Raw genomic sequence first — 20,037 nt, forward strand, 5'->3', positions numbered from 1 at the left:
ATTTGCTGATGATTTGGCAGCTGCTGTGTCCCTAATGCCTGTAAAAGGATTTTTAAATTAATTTATTCTGGTGTCTGATAAGTTCATACCCACAGTGTTACATGGGGCAATGTTTTGTCATTACAGGGCTCTAGATGAGGTCAAAGAAATGTTAGATTTATGAACTCAGCAGTTCAAATTGTTTGCTTATGTAAAACTGATTTATGAATTAGTTAAAATAATATGTTGGAAAAGAATGAGTATTCCCAAATAATCCCACTCCTGCTGCCAGCAGCCATGGAGCAGATTTGGAAAAGTAAAACCCTGAAAGACTGTGCATGGTTTGTCTCCCTTTCCAAAGCAGACCTTGGGGTTAAAGTCTCATTCAGACTCGAGTCTCAAACATGATGGAGTTTCATGAGGAGACAATTTATGTAACTGCAGATGGGCCTTAAAACAAAATAGGGAAAAGGAAAAGGTGCAGAATGGTGCAAATCCATTAAAATCTCCACAAATGTGATGATATTGAAAGATTTACTGCAGGCAGCTCCAGAAAAGGAATGAAGAAATCAGTCACACCCGAGGTGCCCAGCTGGGTGAGGATTCCTGAGCAGCATCTCTTGAGGAGAATGTTTTCTATTGTGCCAACTGCTTTTCCTTAGAACAAGAAGGGGGATATCAGAGGCAAACCACAGTGGGATGTGGACTGAAGTATTTCAGAGTAGCTTCAGTGCCATTTCCTGGGGGCTGACTTGCAATCCTCCCTGCTCAGGCAGCCACTCCCAGTCTCTACATGGTGGAGTTGGTTGCCGTGCGATGGGCGATGGATTCAGCCTCCCCTCCGATGTGCTGACTCTCCTTCTCCAAGGAGCTCTGGGAGCTCTTCTGCTCCTCTTCCAGCTCCTGGGAGGGAACAAGCAAACAGAAGTCAGAGAAATAGAGAGGAAGGTGAAGAGCAAAGGCACACAAAAGCACAACTCAATTCACTGAGCTGAGATGAAGGAAACAACAGGCTGGAGCTGATTTATTTTTGAGGGGGGCCAGAAAGTTTGAGATGAGGTCTTAAGAAGAAAACAAGGGCAATCAAAACGTGGAGCAGGAAGATGCAGCAAATCCAAATGTTTTGCCTCACTAGAGTCAAGAAGCCCTGGAGAATTAAATAATTTCTGATTGAGATAAGGACTAAATTTGACCCTGGGGCTATTTTGTTCTTTGATCTCATAGGCTAATTACAAATAAAAATACATATATCTATATATATACAGGCATATTTATGACTCTTTTAAAATACTCCCCCATAATCCCTATTATCAGCTAATCATTCTTAATTATTTTCTTTATTAACTAAACAAAATAACACAGTAATCATTCTCGGTGGTGCAAGTTTTTCCAGAAATTCAGAAGGTGACCACAGCATGACCATGTTATATTTCCCTGAGAAGGCAATTGAAACTGTGCTGACTTACACCACACTGTGATTTGTCCCAATATATTTTAATGATATTAAAAGCTCTTCAGAGATAACTCCTGATAAAGAAAAAGCTGACTCTGGCTTTCTTTGAGTACATGTATTGAATGCTGACATTAATGAAGTTCACCTACCGTGGCTTCTTGCTGTTGTCCTCTCTTTGCAGTGTTGTACATTGAAGCTGACAATTTAACATTGGCTTCTTCATCCTCACGGACCATCAAAATATTTAACATCTTCCAAGAAATCAGAAGAAAGACCCCTCAGCTTTCCCACAAAATGACTGTACCTTTACATGCCTGACCTGCTAACAGAGCAGATGCTGCATACAAGAATTGCAGAATAAGGTTAAATGTAGATCTGGGCAAATATGTCCATGTCCTGCTGATAGGTCAAACTGATAGTAGTCTTAATTTTAGATTGCTACTGTGTATAAAATTCTTGAGTGCAATTACTGATATTACTGATATGAAAGCTTTTCTAGAGTCAGTTTTGGCACTACTTTAGAAATTGCACTGATAGCTTCTTATTCTTTGTCTTACATAGGATATGCAGCACAAGCAATGGGGATATTTTGTCTGTTGATACATCAAGATTGAGAAATTTGGCAAGGTAGTTCATGAGGTCACAGTGAACTAGATTCAAATTTCTATGGAAAAAATGTGATTTTTGCAAAGTTGTTCTTAATTATTACTAATATTCTGGGCTCTTGCAGTTGAGTGTTCTTTCTGTAGCTCCTTCAGGGATTTCTCTTCCTTAAAAAACCATTAAAAGAAATTCAATAGCTGTGCCTCCATCTGACAGAATGATTATATTTATCATGAAGTAATCGGAAGAACATGGATCTGTTACACCAGTCAGTGTGATAAGCAGTATAAGCAAAGTGTTTTATGAAGTATTTCCCTACAGCTGCACACACAACAAGTCACTTCAGTATTTTAGATAGGGTTTCCTGGCAATGTCTAGCACCTAGATAAAGCATTACATACAATCCTTTCATTTTGGCTTCATTCCTGGGCAAATGGCAGGTAGGTTCCAGATGCCACAATTCATATATTGTCATTTGCTCTCTGAAACGTTTCCTCACAGGGAAGGAAGATTAAGAGCAAGAGTAGGAAAGTATGTGACTCTCCATAAATATATTACAGCTACATCTTCACTGAACAATGCCTGAGTAGCAAACATATTAATTCAGCATGGAGACCAGTCTGTCTTACTTTTATCACAGTTTATACTGAGGAGGCTTTGGCAACCAGTCAGCTGAAACTATTTCTACACCTGATCAGCTCAGACACTGTGACACCTCCCTGTTACCTCTGCTTCAGCATCCCGGACATGGTGCTTCAGCTCCTTCTGTTCTGCTCTCAGCTCCCACAGCAAGTCGTACAGATGGAGCATGTTCTTGTGTTTCTCTGAGGACCATGGCTGCAAGCAGAGAAGTCAGTGAAAAACAGCAGCACTCTCTGGGTGCATGGGATCAGGCAGTCTGCTAGCACAAACTGGCACAATCCTGCTACAGCAACACTGATTTCCACTGAAGAAAGCAACGCTAATTTCCATAATTGAAACATCAAAACCATGGTCAGCACGAGTTTTGATTCCTTTTGATTTGGAATCCATCAGTAATGTGAGCCAAATGGCATGTTTTGCACTTTGCTGATGCTGCTGCTTTATAATTGGAATGAAATTAGATGAATAAGAATGTATAGAAATAGAGATAAAAGATTCCAGCAATGGTGTTCTGTGTATTTCCCCCAGTGGGAAACAAAAATTTAGAAAAAGCCTTTAACATAAAAAAAATTCCCTATTTGTAATCTCAGTTTGGTTTTCTTAAGTGTAATTGTGCAGCATCAGTGCAGAATTTACTGGCAGGCTCCTGCCTCTGGTTACAGACTCGCACTGATGCTGTTAGTGGGGTGACCCCTCACCCCTGATGAGATCATTTAGTTTAATGGCAGCACTTCACTTCTCTTGGAATAGCTTTTATTTAAGGCTATCTCTCTATCTATCTATCTATCTATCTATCTATCTATCTATCTATCTATCTATCTATCTATCTATCTATATCTATCTGCCTCAGCATCTTGCTCTGCATGTGCAGAGTAAACACTGGGAGATGTAAGGAATGATAGGACCCAAGAAGTTCATGGCAGAAACAGAACCAGAACAAAGAGTGTTTGCCTTTGCTGCTCTGTTCTCTCTCTTCTGAGAGAACAACAGAGGAAATTTCAGCTTCTCTGCCATGAACCTGCAGAACTGAGCCCAACAGCTGCTGAACCTGCATTTTGCAGGATCTCAGGGGATGTGGAGTCTGCCTGATGACCAGATCTGAGAAGATGACCTCAGGCATGGCTAGAGCAGGCCTAATGTCTGCTCATGTCATGCACTCCCAGTCACTCCCAGCATGGCATCTCCTGGGCCGTTGGTGGTGTCAGCCTGGAGGTGTGCAGGTGGAGTACAGGGGCAGCATGGAATGTGTCATGTTTGTAGTTTTTTCACTGACATTACACCTTTGTGTCTTGTGGTCTTCATACCTCATATTTGACAGTGTTTTCTCTGCTCAGGAAGATTTCATCTTCTTTCTTCTCCCTCCCTATTACTCTGCAGAAAACCACCTTTGAGGCAATGGTGTCATGAAGCTCGAGGTGATATGTCAGCTGGATGATATCATCTATGACCATAAAGACACGTTCCTCTATATCTTCATCAGCAGGCTTTTCTGGATTTCTGTGGAAGTACTCCTTGATTTGCTAATGGAGAGTGAGAAAAAGATACAGAAGCAACTTAGACAACACAAAACTGGCAAATTTACAGATTTGGGTAAAACCCTAAGGTAAAAAGTGTGTTTTTCTGCTTGGACTTGCATCTCTTGGCCAATGGTCCTACTCTTTTTGCCTATGCCTTAAAAATACCCAACCACAAAGCTGCTTAAAGCAATACAGAAGTTTCCTATTTGCAGAGCAGAGCATGCTTTCCAAACTCCAATTTATAGCTTGGGATGCATCCCTGCCTGAGGGAACTGCAGGAAGCAAGGTATTTTGGAGAAGTTTCCCACATTTCCCAACACAGGGGAGGAAAAGGTAGCATGTTTGGTGCTAGCCAAAAGACAGGCCACTGCATGGCTCTGTCTTGGCAAGTGAAGTGTCTGACCCACACTGCCAGGTGTCAGATTTCCTCCTCCTCCTGTTCTGCAAACCAGACCTGACAAGAGGAAGAGGTAGATTATCCACCTGCAACAAATCAAAGTGATGGGACAAAATTCATCAGGAACCTAAAATGATATTAGTTTGGGCTCAGCACACAAAATCTTTTTTCTAGTTTTGATTCTTGAGAAAATTTTTTTCCAAAATCACAGTCATTTTTTTGTTTTCTTTCCTCTGACATGCAATTTCCAAGCCTTAGTTTTCTAGTTTAACTCTAGCTTCTCAATGCAGTTCCTGACAACTGGTCACACCAGCTCTCTGTCAGGCAAGCAACTGTGAGACACAGCAGCTGAACAATGCAGGGATGTCTCATCTGGAGTTTTGCCTCAGCCATGCCTGCTGAAAATGAACTGAAGCCCCAGGCAGTATGTTTTGCATAGTTTAAATACCACAGTGACACATATTTTTCTGTTCCATACCACTATAGGCCGGGGGTTAGCATCAGCTGTGATGCCAGCGTTTTCCATTTCCTTTTCTCTTTCACCAAACTCTATGTGCCGCATGTGCAGGAAGTCCTCCCGCCCCATGAAGTACTCTGTCATCTCAGTAGCATTTTCAAAACGTTTCCAGAGGCCATCAACTCGTGCTGTGTGATAAAACTCCACTGTGTGCCCAGTCTCAGGTTCCAGTGACGTGTAGGAGTGAGCTAAGGACAAATCACACATGTTTTCAGAGTTGGCAGCTGTAATACACTGAGCACAGGCATGTCCAGGGGAGGGCTCATCTTCTTCAGCTTTAGCAACTGATGTTAGATCTGATGCAGGAATTTTTAGATCTGATGCAGTAATTATCCCCAGCTGCACAACACTGAGAGAACAAACATAATCTCAAAGAGAAAATTTCTGCTTCTATCAATTCCACTGATAAAAGTAGAAATGTATCACACATGGTAACTGTGTATTTTTCTAATACATAGAAAACTACATAGCTGGGGGAGCACTGTCCAGGACTGCAAGCCACCAACCCAATCTTCACTGGAGACTATTTTATTTGTCTAGGCAATTTATCTCACAAGTATCCTGTCTCCCCTGCCTTTCAGCTTTGAGCTCTTGCCACTGCTAGAAGGGAGTCATGTGAAATCCCATCAGCTGCAGTGGCTGCCCAGATGAGCTGGAATACCTTTAAGAAGGAGGGGGTGTCCCGGCCTGAAATGGTCTGTGATCAGCTCTGTTTGTTTATTCACTTCTCTCAGATACAACAGGTCTTCTCGGTGTTTGAACCATTCCTTCACCTCCAGTTCTTCAGTTCCTGGCAGGAGACAAGTCATTTTGTAACTTTGGAGGTGGCAAAATTCTGATTAGCTCTCAGTGTCTGTGCCAGCACCCTGTGCTCCTGATACAGCCTCAGTACAGCCACTGGAACTGCTCCTGTGCACAGGGGAATTTTGTATGTGAATCCTAATCCACATTTGAGTAGATGAATTATACCCTAAGAGTGTCTATTCTTCTCCATCAGCCAGAACTAGAATAATGAGCTCAGGAATAGAACACAGCACAGCAAAGGGCTATGGACAGGCAAGAGAAATTCCATCCCAAATCCTTAATGATGGTGTCAGGAGATTGGAGCATCACACTATCCAAGAAGGCTGAGGGCATTACACTATATGTCCAGTTAGGAATCTGTATGGTTTCTTGGACCAGCTGCTAAAAAATAATGTTTTCAAGTACAGAGATATCCTCAGGCTGTAGCTCCCCTTTTCTATGGCCCCTTTTGACACCAATGAGGAAATGAGGATAGTGATACTATTGGATCAAATCAAACCAGCCTTCCTTTTATCTGAAGACTGAAAATCCAAGCAGCTGACCTGTGACACTGAACAGTTTCACTGGTGTGTAAAACAGATTCAAACTCTTGTGAAAACCCCTAGCAATGCTGGGAAGTTCCAGGGCTCGACAGACTAAGTGTGATGAAGAGTTTGAGGCTGTTGTGAATAATTCCCCCACAAAGGTGAAAGGAAAATGAGAAAGCACAAGATAGACTCTGGCAGGAAGGGGACCACCTCCCCCTTTCCATCAGCATGCCCCAGGCTGTTTGCTCAGTGTGTGGAGTGTGTTCATTCACTCTTACGCTCTGTGTCTGCATAGACAGTGAGGCGTTCCACCAGCCCATCTCCATTCGCGTACGCCGCCCATTTCTCCAGTTTTGCTTTATCGTACAGGATCACCTTCTTCCCCTGGGAAAAGGGATTCTCATATTCTGCAGTGGACAGGAGAGATGTCAGACAAATTGACTCCTCTGTACTCAGCCCAAAAAAAAGAGAATTTAAGAGGGAAAAAAATATGGTCTAAGATACATCATACATTTATTTATTATATTCTGCTGGCAATAAAGCTGGTCAGACCCTGCCTGTTGGTCTTTAATATTATAATAGTATAATAACTTTTTTCTCTCCCCAAACAGGTATTTGATAATGCAGGGGCAGTTCCTTATGCATAGCAGTAACAGAAAGACCATCCCAGGCAAAATTCCCAGCTGGCAGGAAAACACAGTGTGGGGTGTGTGCCTGTGAGGAATGAGACAGTGCAGCTCTGAGGCAGCCACTTGAACCAATAGCTGTTGTGGCCTTCATCTATTGTACTTCACTGATACTGTTTGACCACCCTGAAGAGAGAACCCAGTGAGACAAACAAATGTCCCAAATCCCCTGAAAGGTCAGCTGGGGGCAAGCAAAAGGCAAAAAAAGAATACCTACCTCTGCAAGAGACCCTAATTCGGGTTACCCATGATAGTGGCATCTCAAAGCTCATGTCTACTTCCCCCTTTTCCGGCTGAAACAGAAGCAGAGATTTGTGGTTTTGGCAGCATCTCTTACTGTGCCAGGAGGCATTTTGGTCCTGGTGAACCACAGTGATCAGAGCTCAGCTCATGTGAGCAGTTATGACAGCACATCCCTACTCGAGCCTGATGCAATTATCTTCTGCTGTCTACTGCTCATGCTGGCAGGCAATAAATGTGGCAGTCACCAAAATGACCAGATTATTTTATGTAGACCCTGGAGGACTCTTTGCTCCCCAATTATGGACAGTGAGAAGAGTAAATAGCAGGAGGGAATTATTATTTGCATTCTTCTGTCCTGATGTATGGGTGCAATACCTGTTTTATCATGCTGTCTTTTCCCAACAGGACAACAATTTTTTGCCTCTAGTACACAGCATTTTTTGTGTGTTAGAATACACACATTATTTCTGCATTTGGTTGGCAGATCCATCTTGCAGCTAGGAGGGGAAGGTGACCAGCATAGAAAGAATGTACACAAAAATCTCATTCTGTATTTTATTTTTTAAAATTATTTCACCCCCAAGGCCAATGCACTGGAGACTTACAGAGATCCCTAGCCACTTATGACACCTGAAGTACCACTTGGGGTCCTGTTCAGAAAGCACAGAACTCTTCTAGATTGAGAAGGAATCTAAACCTGGCCAGAGTAGAAGGGATCTGACCTGGAGAGGGCAGCAGGCAGGCAGATATTCACAGGCCTATGGACACACTGGTTCCATACAGGTCCCCATGGCTCAAGAGCATCACTTGGGTCACTCACCGTGTCATCCGTGTCTTTCTTGGGTGACTCTGTGGGTGACTGAGAGGGCTCATGGCTCTCTGAAAACATTATTTCCCAGCAGATAGAATCACTCAAGTCAAAGCTGAGATCCTAGGGCATACAGGAAAAGCTGTTTTAACTACAGGGCATTGTCAAGGGCCTGACACTAAACTTGACCACTGCATCAACATGTCTGTGGTGCTCTGGACCTGCCTGGGTGTCAGACACTTTAGGAACTCTAGAGATCTGGACCTCAGTGATGTGAGCTCACTGAGCTGGCTGGTGGGACCCCAAAGACTGTCCCTGTGCCTAGAGGCTGCAGAACCCCTTCCTCATGGTGCCTCTTCCTCAAATGAGAGGAAGTGACTGGAAATGCTTCTGCCTCTCTCCTCAGGGCAAGTATAACCCCAAGGGCAAACTGATCTCACTCAGACCCTCAACTCCCAGACATTGTGTCTGCTGGGGAATAGCTGAGGTGTGGAAGGAGCCTAATCAAGATCTTACCTGCCTTGAGCTATGCCTGACAGACCCAAAACATCCTCTGCCTCAAAAGCTGTTGTTTGAGGGAAGGAATGCTTAGCCAGCCTTAAAAACTGAAACTCTTGCACTGTAGAGATAGATGTGATCTGTATTTGCTAGCTCAGAGTCTAGGATGCCCTGGAATAGTTCCATAGTCTATGTAATCAGAGCAACATGACCAAAAACAACACAAGGAATGGTTAAGTGGAAACTGGACCACTACTGGTCTTGGATTTCCCCAGGAGATTTCCCAGCTGTCCTTCACGTGCCCAGGGTGCCAAGGGCTCCCTACCTTGCAGCCTTTGCTGCAGTCCTGCATGTTCACCCAGTAGTTCCTGTGGTTCCAGATGCTCTCAATCCCAAGGAAGCACTCATCTGTGGTGCTGTGGTGATTTCCTGTGAACGGGTTGATGAAGAAGGTCTCGGGAACCTTCCTCTTCCCAGGCAGAACCAGAACCCACGCGTGCACCCGCAAACCGTGCAAAGGGTCTCGCTTGGGCATTGCCACCTCCTGCAGCACAGAGGACAGAGCAGCAATTATTGCCATTTTTTTGACACTTTATTCCCAACCAAGGGCAATCTTATCCTTTCCTCTGCCCACTTCTAAAGAACTCCAGGCTCTTGATGCTCTTTAAGAGTGAGGTAGTACATACACAGCACATGTTTCTGTGCCAGCACACACTGTGCTCCTGGAGGCCAGGTGCACATGGCTATGATCAAGGTCATGTCATACTTCACAGAGGAGGGTGTGAGCTCCTCTCTTTGGCCAGCTGTGTCTCAGCTCTTCTTCCTCTCAGCTCACAGGAAGGTGGGCCTTGCTAACTCACCGTGACCACCTCCTCTTCTATTTCCTCCTCTTGTACAGGTTCAGTTTCTTCTTTCTCCTTGGCCTTCTGCTGAAGCTCGAACTTGCTTTGTGGTTCTAAAGGGTACTTAATTCTATACTTGTTGGGATCTTCCTCTTCTGGCACCTGCAAAAGTAGGGTATTATTGTTAAACCCAGCAGAGGTCAAGAGAATAAAGTAAATGTATGGCTTTCAGGTAGCTCTCAGTTCACAACACTTGGCAGTTTGCAATATTGCACCTGGTGAGCAGAAATTCAGTGAAGCCAAAAAGGCCTTGTAAGGGGCTGTGGAAAATCCCTCAAAAGATTCCTTTGCTGAAGTCCCTGGTACAGACTGAAACCCAGTGTGAACCTGAAACTGTTCCCCCTAGCTCAGCTCACTGGACGTGAAAGGCTGAGCATGTGTGCTGGGTTCCTCACTGCAGGTCTCACCTCTGGGGGTTTCCTGAGCAGTGGGCACAGCTCCTGAGTCTGGTCCAGGGAGCACATCTCGAGGGTGGCATATCCATGTACACAGTAGGCATCATAGCCAGCCCCAATCAGCAGGGAGCACAGCAGCACACTGAAGTCAAAGCAGTTCCCTCGCTGGTATTTCAGAATGGTGGTTGGGGAATAGAGTGAACTGGGCTTGAAAGAGAGAGATGCATGTTCACAGTGCTTGTCTTGTGAGGCTGAAACAGGCACCAGGCAGAGAGCAGGAGAGAGAGGCATTGCCCACATCCCTGGGCTCTGTACCCTTAGGGAATCTGGTATATAACATTCCTTTAAAGGCCACAGACTCTAAAACTCCCCTCCAAAGTGATCTGGGGAAACTCTGACCCCAAACCTCGTGAAGGTTAACCACAGGAAGGGAAGAACATGACAAACTCATCAAACTGCTGAAAATCTAACACTAATCACAATCCTGGAATGGGATTTCCCTCTATCTCCTGCTGTTCTGTCTACAATACTTCCAGGAAAACATGCATAAGCTAAATTACAGATCACAGGAGGAAACATATTTCCTTCTGGTCCCCACTGGTGAGCAATAAAAAGTATCAGTACACACATACTGCAAACAGAGAGGTTTTACTCCCACTCAGTTCCCAGACATCACCTAAGGTGATCAAAGCAGTTTTCATCTGCTAAATAGAGATACTTTTGGTGTGGTCACAAAGGGCCAGAGCTCCTCTTGAGACCTTGGGACTCTTGGGACACCCTGTGGCTGGCATAGATTGTTTAGGTCACTCTGCAATCCTTGCTGGTATCTTCTCATCAAGAACTTGCCCCATCTCTGGCACCATCCCTTTTTGCTAACCTAGAAATCTCCCTTCAGCCATCCCAAATTATCCCCAGATATGGGAATAGAAATGTCTGAAAGTCCCTAAGAACAGGTCACTTGAGGCCAAGTATCATCCCCTAGGGTTTATGTGCTCCTCTGTTCCAAGGTGTCTTGCTTTTCAGAGGGGAAGCTTGTCAGCCATTGCCTCCCACAGTGCTCCAGCTGCTCATCTGGGCTGACTGAAAGCAGAGTCTGCTCTTGAAGAAATGGTGCTTTATTACTTAAAAGGTACCACACTGAACATGCACTGGGACTGTGGGTCCAACAGAATGAACGGGGTCTGGGAAAATCATGGAGTTGCCTAAATAGTGAAGGGATGGTGGAAGTGTCAAAGACCTTTGTAACCTCAACTATGTCCTGCTGAAAGGCCCTTCTGTCACCTCTGTAATGTCTCTGTTGGGGCTGCAGCCCCTTTCTTACCGGTGTGATGGGGCACTTGAGGGGCTCCATGATGAGGTAATCACAGACAAAGCTGGCACAGCCTGGCCAGTAGTACAGGTCTGGGAAAGGCAGCAGGGTTGGCCTCACTGTTGTGCTCACAAACTTCTGTAGGGCAACAAGAGGAGTTTGGTTAGCCAACAGGCCCTTGGCAGAGTCTCCTGTCCAAAGCCATCCTAAGACCACCCCTGGATGTTGCTGATCAAATTCAAGATCTTTAGCATCAATAGCACCATTACTCCTTCTCTCACATATAAATAGCAAAATACATCAATAGCACCATTACCCCCTTTCTTGCATATAAATAGCATCAATTTACCTTCTCAGATATAAATAGCAAACTTTTTTTTATTTTTTAATTTTTTTGCCTTCTATGGTAATAATACAACAAATTCTTCCTGTAACTTCTGTGAAGTTCAGAGTAACACCTAATTCTGGATACATACTCCCTGTCTGTGGCTGAGCCTTATCTATTTCATGTGTTTCTTTTCCTTCCCTTTATGTTTCAGGTCTCTCCTGTTTCCTAAGCACCACGCTGCAGCCCACATGGCAACACCAGTGTTTATATGGCTCATGGATTTGGACAGATAAAGCATTCCTGGGATTCTGTGTGCCCGTTGAGGGGCTGTGGGTTCAGCCAGCAGCTTCCCATTCCCTTTAGCCAGGAGGGAGGGCAGGAGGGGCTGCTGTTCTTTCACATTGGGCAGAGTGGAAGGCAAGTGCTGCCTGTGCTGTGGCCCAGCCCCACAGACCCCATACCTGCACACCACACTCGTTGAGCGGGTGGATGAAGAGTGGCTTGCGGTCAGGGCACAGGTGAGTGTACTGCTGCAAGAAATGGTCAGCGAGCTGCAGAAGTTCCTTTTCCTGCTGGGAATTTGTCTTGTACGAAGATGGTAAGTGGGATGTCTCAATGGAGCTCCAGTCAAAATCACTTATATGGCAGGAGGAAGCAGAGAGACACAAGTAATAAGCCAGAAGCAATACAGGCAGGATGACATAATATCAAAACATGGCAGGACTTCCCTGTTTCACAGGTAAAAAATGGCAGCTGTATCCAAGGGTATGATTTTGACATAGCCAAACACCTCTGACATCTAACCAGAGTCTTGGGGGACTTTAAACAGTGATTAATGGATGTACAGTCAAATGAGTTACCTTGTCTTACTTGCACACGCACACTCTTGGACAAACTCGTCAGGCACAAGAAACTCCCTCACTCCCAACACCGTGCAAGGGGACCACATGTGCCACCCACACGTGTGCAGTCACCCTGTGGGGCCCAAAGGGAACATCTCTGCTCATCCCGGCCATGGGCAGAGACTTACGGTTCACCACTTGAGAGTTCCTCCACAACTTCACCCAGGTCATCGAGGGAATCGCTGATATTCATAGAGATCACATCTTCTTCTGTGTCCTCCACTTCCTCTCTCTCCTCCAGGGCCTCCATTCTGCCTGGCACCACAGGAATGCACACACCAGGGTGAATTCAGCTACACAGGAACAGAGAAACCCTCACACTGCGGCCGCAGTGGTTTGGTACATGAGCGTGGCTGAGGCAGCCAGGACCACGAGAGTAAAGTGGCAAATAAGTGATTCCACGTTCCTGAGCGTGGCAGAGCAGGCAGAGCCTGGCTCAGTAGAGCACTGCACATCCCCACACTGCGAGCCCCGTGCCCTCCCTCCCTCCCGCATCACCGCGCCGGGCACCGCGCCCGGCCCGCGGCCGCCCCGGGGCCTTGGAGGCAGCGGGCAGCCCAAGGGCAGCGCCTGGCTCCATCGCCGGCGGCACACGGGGCTGTTTGTGCCCGTCCCTGCGGTCAGGCTGACCCCGAGCGGGGCACACAGCGGGGTCAGCCCGAGTGCCGCCCCGCTCCCGCCCCGCCCGCCGTCCCTCACCGCGGCTCCCGGGCCCGCAGCGCTCGCCATGGCAACGCGGCCTCCCGGCACCTGCGGCTGCCCGGCCTCACCGACACACCCCTTATAAATGACAAACAAAGTCTCGACATTCAACAAAATTAGATTTTATAATCTAAATTTATTTTATATAGACAGAGCGAGCAGCGCGCTGGGGATGCGTGGGGGCCACTGCCCACTCCATGCTCCACCGAACTTTGGTTTGCAGCTCCCTTTTATAGCATATTTCCTTGTAGTCATCAATAATTGTTATTTTTCTGCTGTCAGAATTCTGCCAGGTAAGCAGTGGTGATCCGTGGGACCACTGGATGACTCTGGTGAAGTCTCTAGACAATTTGTCAAGTCCCATAGAAAACCATCTGCTCTTGGTAGATAAGAAATGGCAGAAGTCAAAAAGTCTGGTCTCAGGGATAGGCTGCAATTGATTACACAAAGGCAGGAAATCTGACTTTGCAGAATCTGTTGGGCTGTGTGAAAGCCTTGTTTTGCACGCTGTCAGTAGATACAACTTATTTAGAAAACATAATATTCATAATGGATTTAAAGCAGAATGATTTAATCATGCATTTTCCATTTTCTTTTCTTTTTCTTCTTATTTTCTTCTCCTTTACCATTTCCTTTTTCTTTTTAATTCTCTTACTCTTTTCCCCTTTCCTTTTTATATTTTAGTGGTCCTTTTTCCCTTTATTTTTCCTTTTTATTTTTTCGTTAGACTGTAAGCAGGATCAGATGATAAACATTTTTTTCTGGTTTGTTGTTGTTTTGGTTAAGAAAAATATGGATTGATGGAGGTATGTCCATATTAGGCATTCTGTTAAGGCAACCGTAGCAATTAAAACTCTGAGGATGCACAGACTGCAGCCAAAATGTCTAAGGAAGAATCATTTTGAGTGATTAATGCAGTTTGCAGATGGTTACTGTTGCCCAAATGACCTTTATTGAGGGCAGGGGGCAGGAGTTTAGGTTGGGTTTTAGTAGAAGGTTCTTTCCTCAAAGGGTGGTTGGGCACTGGAACAGGGTCCCCAGGAAAATGGTCATGGGGGGGCCCAAATTTGCCAGAGTTCAAGGAATATTTGGACAATGCTCTGAGAGGCCCAGGGTGGGGCTGCTGGGGTGGTCCTGTGCAGGGGCCAGGAACTGGACTCAATCCTTGCACTTCACATCTGGATTTCCTATGAAACAAAGTGGGGTAGGACCCTCCATCTCTCACCAGTTCTTAGTGGTTCGTAAATGTTGGAAGTCAATAAAAAAACCCAGATAAAGCAAATATATGTTGTGGCTCCAAAACTGCGTGTACTCAGCACCCAGAGTTATCTGTCCTTCGCCTGTTCCGCTGTGGTATCTGTTGTTATTGCTGCATCAAAAACAGGTACCACAAAAGCAGCTGGATGCACAGACCCCACATTCCGGAGGGGTTTGCTGATAGTCCCTGCTCGGGACCCTGTCAGGGCTGTGAGTTGGGTCAGCACCCACAAGCTGTCGGCTCTTTGGAGGGGCTGCCCGTGCCGGGGGATGGACTTTCAGAGTCCTTTCCTCCCCGGCTTCCAAGGGATGCTGAGCAGGCTCTTGTGCAATCCCAAAGGCAGCGTGTTTGCGTGGGGGAGAGGGCTGAGCTGTCCGAGGGTGATATAAGGCACAGGGCGGGAGGCACGGAGCAGCCCCGGCTGTGCCGAGCCACCCTTGAGGGGAAGGAGCCGGGACAGCGCTGGATGGAGGAGCAGGGAGCAGCCTGGCAATGGTAAACGGGGGGAGAACAAGGTGTGGGATCTCTCAGGATTGCTGCACTGAGCAAGGGGCAGACGGGGGATTAATTCTTCTTGTCCAGCAGTCTGGTGGTCACAGCTGCTCAGGGTCAGTGGAGGGGGGTGTGGGTGGGCTGTGTGAGGGAGATTTTGGCTCTGGCTTTGCCCTGCTCTTAGAGCACCGACAGATCATTGCTCAGTCACCTGGCTGACTTGCATCTACATCTCTGATAAGGAGTATCTGGTGTCCAGGGCTAATCCAGCACTGTGGCAATAATTTCCCTACAGAAATGCATTATCTGTACCAGCAGGACAGGTTGACTTACTCTGTGTCTTTTTACTGTGTCCTTTTGACACTAATTTTAGTCACGTTCAAGGCTTTGGGTTTGTTTTATTATCCCTTTGTCTCTTTGTTGACTTACTGGAACAGTGAGGATCCTTTTGCAAATCCTAACTCTCCAAAAGAACTATAGTGGGAAGAGGGTGACTCCTTTCCTCTTTGGGGAGCCCAGACTGATGCCTCAGCTGTGCAGTTTTACTCAAATTGCCACTGAAATGTGACTTTATCACTGTCAACACATCTCTGTGGGTCCCAGGGCTGGTTTCTCTCACCTTTCTGAAACAGCTACCTAAATTCAGGATAATGTTTGATCCTTGTGTTAATCTGGTGGGGGAAGGCTGATCTGGCTGTTTGGGGTGGGAAATGACTTTGGGCCATGGAATCTAGGAAATACAGTATAGAAATGATTGCACACATGCTTGAGGATTCAGCCTTTCTGAATGACTGCCACCATCTCCAGTGAGCATGATAACAATCCAAGTTATCCAGAGCCTGCTTGTTCTTCCAGGAAAGGCTCGTGAGATGTTTGCTGCTGCTCTCTCTGCTCTGCCTGACTGGCTGTGAAGGCAACAAGAGTGAGTCTCCCTGTGCTCTGTCTCTGCTGGGTCATGGATGGGTACTATGGAAAGGAAAGGAAACCTTGACCTGATCCATGTTCAAGCTCCTCATTCAGGGCACTGCTGAAGGCTGCCCAGGAGGAACAAGAAAATAGGGTTGAGTGAGGCAGGAACTGGGGTCCAGGAGGCAGCAGAAGAGGCAGAAACTGCAGGCTGCCCACCCAGCCATGAAGGGTGTGTAACCCATAGAAACAAGCACAGGTGCTGCAATGTGCCACCGTGCTCCTTGGTGGCAGTGACAGGCCCCACAGCTCTGGTCCAGATTGCAGCCAGGCTGAGGAGGTCTCACAGCCTCCCACCAAGATGAGGCTGCAGGTTCTTCCTCAGATGTGTCTGCTCTGGCTCTAGGTGAGGATCTCAGCCCTTGAGAGCTGTGCAGAGCTTCCTGCAGTGGGGTGAGTTCTCACATCTCTCATCAAGGAGATATTCTAGCTGCATTTCATCTTTCTTGCCTTGCCTTTGCTGCAGATGAGCTGGTGAGCAGCCATGGCCTGAGGCCAGGGCTTGCCCTCCGTGTCCAGAGGAGCCCAGATGCCTGCCTGCCAAACCCCTGCCAGCACCAGGGGCAGTGCCAGGTGACAGTGGACAGACCAGTCTGCAGCTGCAAGCCAGGCTTCACAGGGGAATTCTGCCAAGGTAGGGCTGGGAATGCAGGTGAGCCTCCCCAGTCTGTCCATGGGCACCAGAGGGAAGGGTGATGGGCACAGTGCACTGGTGTTACCATTGCTCTCCACTCCTGGAGCACATCCCAGCTCCTGGTTCAGGTGCATTCTGCACCACTACCACCCTATCGTGGCTACATGCTGGCACAAGACCCAGCCACAACCCATTTTCTTCCTCCCCAAAAGCCTTAATTCCTCGGCTGTGCCCAGGGCATGCTGCAGGGCACAGCTGTCTCACAATTTCAGAACAAGCACAAGTACCCTGGCACAGATACAGTGAAGCCCTTTCCAGACACTGCCCAAAAACTGTGTCTCCTTCCTCTGAAGGACAGGATCCCTGTGCCTCTGGTGCCCTAGACAGACTGTGGGGGCTGTGTGAACAGCCCTCAAAAGGGACCAGACTGTCTTTTGCCCAGGGTGTCTGAAGAGCCCTAGTGCAGCCTGCACCAAGGCTGCTGAGCTCAGTGGGACTGTGCCACCCTGCAGCTGGCCTAGGGCTCCTTCAGGCCTCTCCCTTATTGCCATGGCAGATGGCTTTTTCCCCCAGATGTGGTGCTGAAGTTGGCCTGCGAGGAAGAGCACATGAAGATGATGGTGAGGAAGGAAGTATTTGAGCTCTTGAAAATCCCACTGGAGCTTGTCCACTTGAAGAACAAGGCATGCAAGGTCTCAGAGAAGGAAGAAGAGGGTGAGCTGTTTTTTGCAGCCACTCTCACAGGTGAAAACCACACTGCCTGTGGATCAGTAATCCAGGTGAGGATCCACAGCTCCAAAGCCAGGAGGGGAGCAGACATGGTGAGATGGGACTTCAAAGGGCAACCCCAAAGGCTTTGCTTTTATATCTGGGTGCTGAAAAGTTCTCAATTCCCCTTGACAGTCTTCCTTGAGGATGTCAGAAAGCTCTTCTGCCTCTGCCAAACCCCTGCTGGCAGCAAATTTTGTCATATTTAGCAGAGCTTGGAGGTCTAATTGAGGTCTGGTAACAGCCCTCCACTTTCTGGAGACTTCCTCTGAACTCTGCAGCCCTGTCCCTTTGGTCCCTGACTTGCTTCATGGAGCAGGAGGGGTGCAGATGAAATGGTGCTCCAGCTCTGCATTGCACAGAGGAGCCCTGTGCTCACCTGTGCTCACTGTACTGACCCAGCATCCCCCAGACACAAGCTGAAAGCCCGGCAGATATCCAGCCAGGAGCAGCTATATTTGAGTTGTGCCTTCTGAGCTTGCAGCTCTGTGTACAGTTTTAGTCATGATCTGATTTGATTTCTGTGTTGTTCCAGCAAAACAGCTCCCATGTCTCGTACTCCAACGTCCTGGAGTCAGAGCAGGAGGCTGGCAGGGCCATGATCTCCCGCAGCTTTCAGCTGGAGGTGCACTTCTCCTGCATCTACGCCTACGAGCAGATTGTGAGACTGCCCTTCTCTCTCACTGCTGTTGACAAGTGAGTGTCCCATTTCACCTTGCTGCTGACAGGGTGTCTTTCAGCTTGGAGAAAAGTAGATTCAGTGAGAGAATTTGCAAAGGCTCTGGGAGCCCTTGAGAGCTCTGAGAGCAATGCCAGACAGTGGTGACTTCACCTGTGCTATGTCCTTTCCACCTCCTTGTTCAGTCTGTGAGCTCTCATTCTCTCCTCTCAGGCTGGTACAGTTTGTGGTCAGAGAAGGACACTTCAATGTCAGCATGAGATTGTACAAGTCCCCATCCTACCTCGAGCCTTATCAGCTGTCCAGTGTGGCTGTCCCCCTCACGGACACACTCTATGTCCTGCTGAAGATAGAAGGGCAGCACCAGCTCAAGTACTTCCTGCTGAGTGTTTTGGACTGCTGGGCCACACCAAGCATGGATCCACACCAGGACATGCAGCACAAGCTCATCGAGCAGGGGTGAGTGCAGTGTCCCCAGCACATCCAATGTCCTTGCACCCCAGTGTGACAAGGACTGACACAGAAACAGGCCTGCTCAGTTTAACCTGTGGGTCCCTGTGGGATGTGGTATCCCAGGCTGGGATGCTCCACCTCACCTGCCACCCACTGATCCAGCCCTCATGTCCCAGGTGTCCCCATGACGAGACAGTGACCTATCTGAATGCCATTGGAGAGAGCACTGCTGCCAAGTTCAGCTTCCAGATGTTTCAGTTTGTTGGTTACCCCGAGGTGTTCCTGCACTGCCGTGTCCAGCTCTGTCTTCCTGACAGCCCAGAGCCCTGTGCCAAGGTGAGCTCCCTGCTGGTCTGCACTGTGCCCTGGGTGGGTGTGGGACCTCCCTTCACTGGCTCTTCTCTGGTTTTGGGGGCCTCACAAAGTTAATACCTCATAAATCAGGAGCTCAGCCCAGTGCCCTGAACCAAAGGTACAAGAGCATGAACCACCAGAGACCTCCTTTCCCTCTTCCCTGGGAAAAGAAGGGAGATCTACAGGATGGCCCAGGTGCAGGGTGCTTCTTCCCTGCCCTCCCATCACCCTTCCTTTGCCTTTGTTGACAGCAATGCCCCAGTCACTGGAGGAGCAGGAGGGCACTGACAGATGACTACAATAGGATTGTATCCTATGGGCCCATCCTCCTGCTGGCTGCTCCTTCCTCGGGAGCAGAGACCCGTCCTTCCAGCACTGACCAGCAGGACCCAGAGGGTATGTCCTGAGCACAGGAGTCCAAGCAGCAGCCCAGGAGCAGGGCTGAGGGCAAGCCCACCTACAGCATGGCTCAGGGCAGGCATGCATGCTGAGCTGTAGGCAGCAGGGCTGGGTGGAGCCGTTTGAGGTGACCAAACCCTGTTAGTGCCTCAGCATCCCAAAGCACCCCCAGCTCCTGTGGCATCCATCACAGGGGATGACTCCCTGAATCTATCCCCAGCCAGGAGATGCCTCTCCAGGGCTCAGAGCTGGCCCAGGGGAGCCAGATGCACAACCAAGCTCTCTCCTCTTTGGCAGGACCCAGCCCGTGGCTCTCCAGGGCTCTCACTGTGCTGTGTGTGCTCGCTGTGCTCACTGTGGCTGCTGCGGCCGTCAGCGTGGGGCGCCGAGGGCTCTAGGAAACAGCTGGGTCCCAATAAACCTCACAGGAGCAGAGAGGCTCTGGCTGTGTCTTTATGGGTGTTTTGGGGAAGGGGGTAATAGTTGGAAAACATCCTCAAACAGTGCTTGAAGATGAAGTGCATCACAGTGTTTCTGTTCCCTGCAGCATCTCTTGGACCTTGTCCCCTCCGGCCCATAACTAAACCCAGAGTATGTACCCAGAGATGGGAGAGTCCTTCCTCCTGCTTCCCTCTTCCCCACAGAGTCACCCTGGTGTGTGGGGAGATGGAAGGAGCCCACTCTGGATACCTGCCCTACCAAAGCTGGTCTTTGCATAGCTCTGTGCCACCCAAATGTAGTGTCACCAGAGAAAAGGCTGCTTTGTGCAGGCACACGTGTGTGTGCACCCATCCATAGTGATTTCTCCATTCATGACATTTC

General features: G+C 47.9%; 2 protein-coding genes across 5 annotated transcripts; one reads left to right on the forward strand and one right to left on the reverse strand.

Moving 5' to 3' along the window:
* Positions 1-387: 387 nt before the first annotated feature.
* On the reverse strand, positions 388-12,797 carry DRC7 (dynein regulatory complex subunit 7). Of its 2 annotated transcripts, none has more exons than XM_079316344.1 (15): positions 12,639-12,797; positions 12,070-12,244; positions 11,293-11,418; positions 9,984-10,178; positions 9,535-9,678; positions 9,000-9,218; positions 8,189-8,299; positions 7,343-7,418; positions 6,718-6,846; positions 5,770-5,898; positions 5,070-5,296; positions 3,982-4,197; positions 2,762-2,872; positions 1,582-1,683; positions 388-882 (listed from the first exon to the last, which is right to left on the reverse strand). In XM_079316344.1, exons 1-15 carry the CDS (start codon positions 12,758-12,760, stop codon positions 769-771), a joined length of 2,196 nt encoding a protein of 731 aa, XP_079172470.1. In that variant the 5' UTR covers positions 12,761-12,797; the 3' UTR covers positions 388-768. The 2 variants fall into 2 exon arrangements, with proteins under 2 accessions (XP_079172470.1, XP_079172471.1); XM_079316345.1 differs by having other exon boundaries at positions 12,583-12,731.
* A 40-nt stretch (positions 12,798-12,837) lies between these two features.
* Positions 12,838-19,649, forward strand: LOC306807084 (uromodulin-like). 3 transcript variants are annotated; one of them, XM_079316353.1, is made up of 10 exons: positions 12,838-12,949; positions 14,810-14,965; positions 15,818-15,884; positions 16,395-16,562; positions 17,136-17,341; positions 17,866-18,026; positions 18,223-18,468; positions 18,639-18,798; positions 19,068-19,212; positions 19,513-19,649. In XM_079316353.1, the coding sequence occupies exons 2-10, from the start codon at positions 14,963-14,965 to the stop codon at positions 19,611-19,613; spliced, it is 1,257 nt and encodes a 418-aa protein (XP_079172479.1). In that variant the 5' UTR covers positions 12,838-12,949; positions 14,810-14,962; the 3' UTR covers positions 19,614-19,649. The 3 variants fall into 3 exon arrangements, with proteins under 3 accessions (XP_079172479.1, XP_079172480.1, XP_079172478.1); XM_079316354.1 differs by lacking the exon at positions 12,838-12,949 and adding an exon at positions 13,409-13,427; XM_079316352.1 differs by lacking the exon at positions 12,838-12,949 and having other exon boundaries at positions 13,807-14,965.
* The last annotated feature ends 388 nt before the right edge of the window (positions 19,650-20,037 follow it).

The sequence above is a fragment of the Erithacus rubecula genome (genome assembly GCF_903797595.1).
Source record: "Erithacus rubecula genome assembly, chromosome: 12".
NCBI lineage: Eukaryota > Metazoa > Chordata > Aves > Passeriformes > Muscicapidae > Erithacus > Erithacus rubecula.

What these genes read in the sequence shown, in the direction of transcription:
- DRC7 (XM_079316344.1), bottom strand. Translation starts at nt 12,760, where the DNA reads ATGGAGGCCCTGGAGGAGAGAGAGGAAGTGGAGGACACAGAAGAAGAT. An exon ending in AAAACACTGTCAAATATGAG is followed by an intron (nt 2,873 to 3,981) that starts GTATGAAGACCA and finishes CTCTGCTTGCAG; the next exon opens with CCATGGTCCTCAGAGAAACA. An exon ending in TCCGGGATGCTGAAGCAGAG is followed by an intron (nt 1,684 to 2,761) that starts GTAACAGGGAGG and finishes ATTTCTTGGAAG; the next exon opens with ATGTTAAATATTTTGATGGT.
- LOC306807084 (XM_079316353.1), top strand. An exon ending in TGGCTGTGAAGGCAACAAGA is followed by an intron (nt 15,885 to 16,394) that starts GTGAGTCTCCCT and finishes CCTTTGCTGCAG; the next exon opens with ATGAGCTGGTGAGCAGCCAT. An exon ending in TCTCTCACTGCTGTTGACAA is followed by an intron (nt 18,027 to 18,222) that starts GTGAGTGTCCCA and finishes CTCTCCTCTCAG; the next exon opens with GCTGGTACAGTTTGTGGTCA.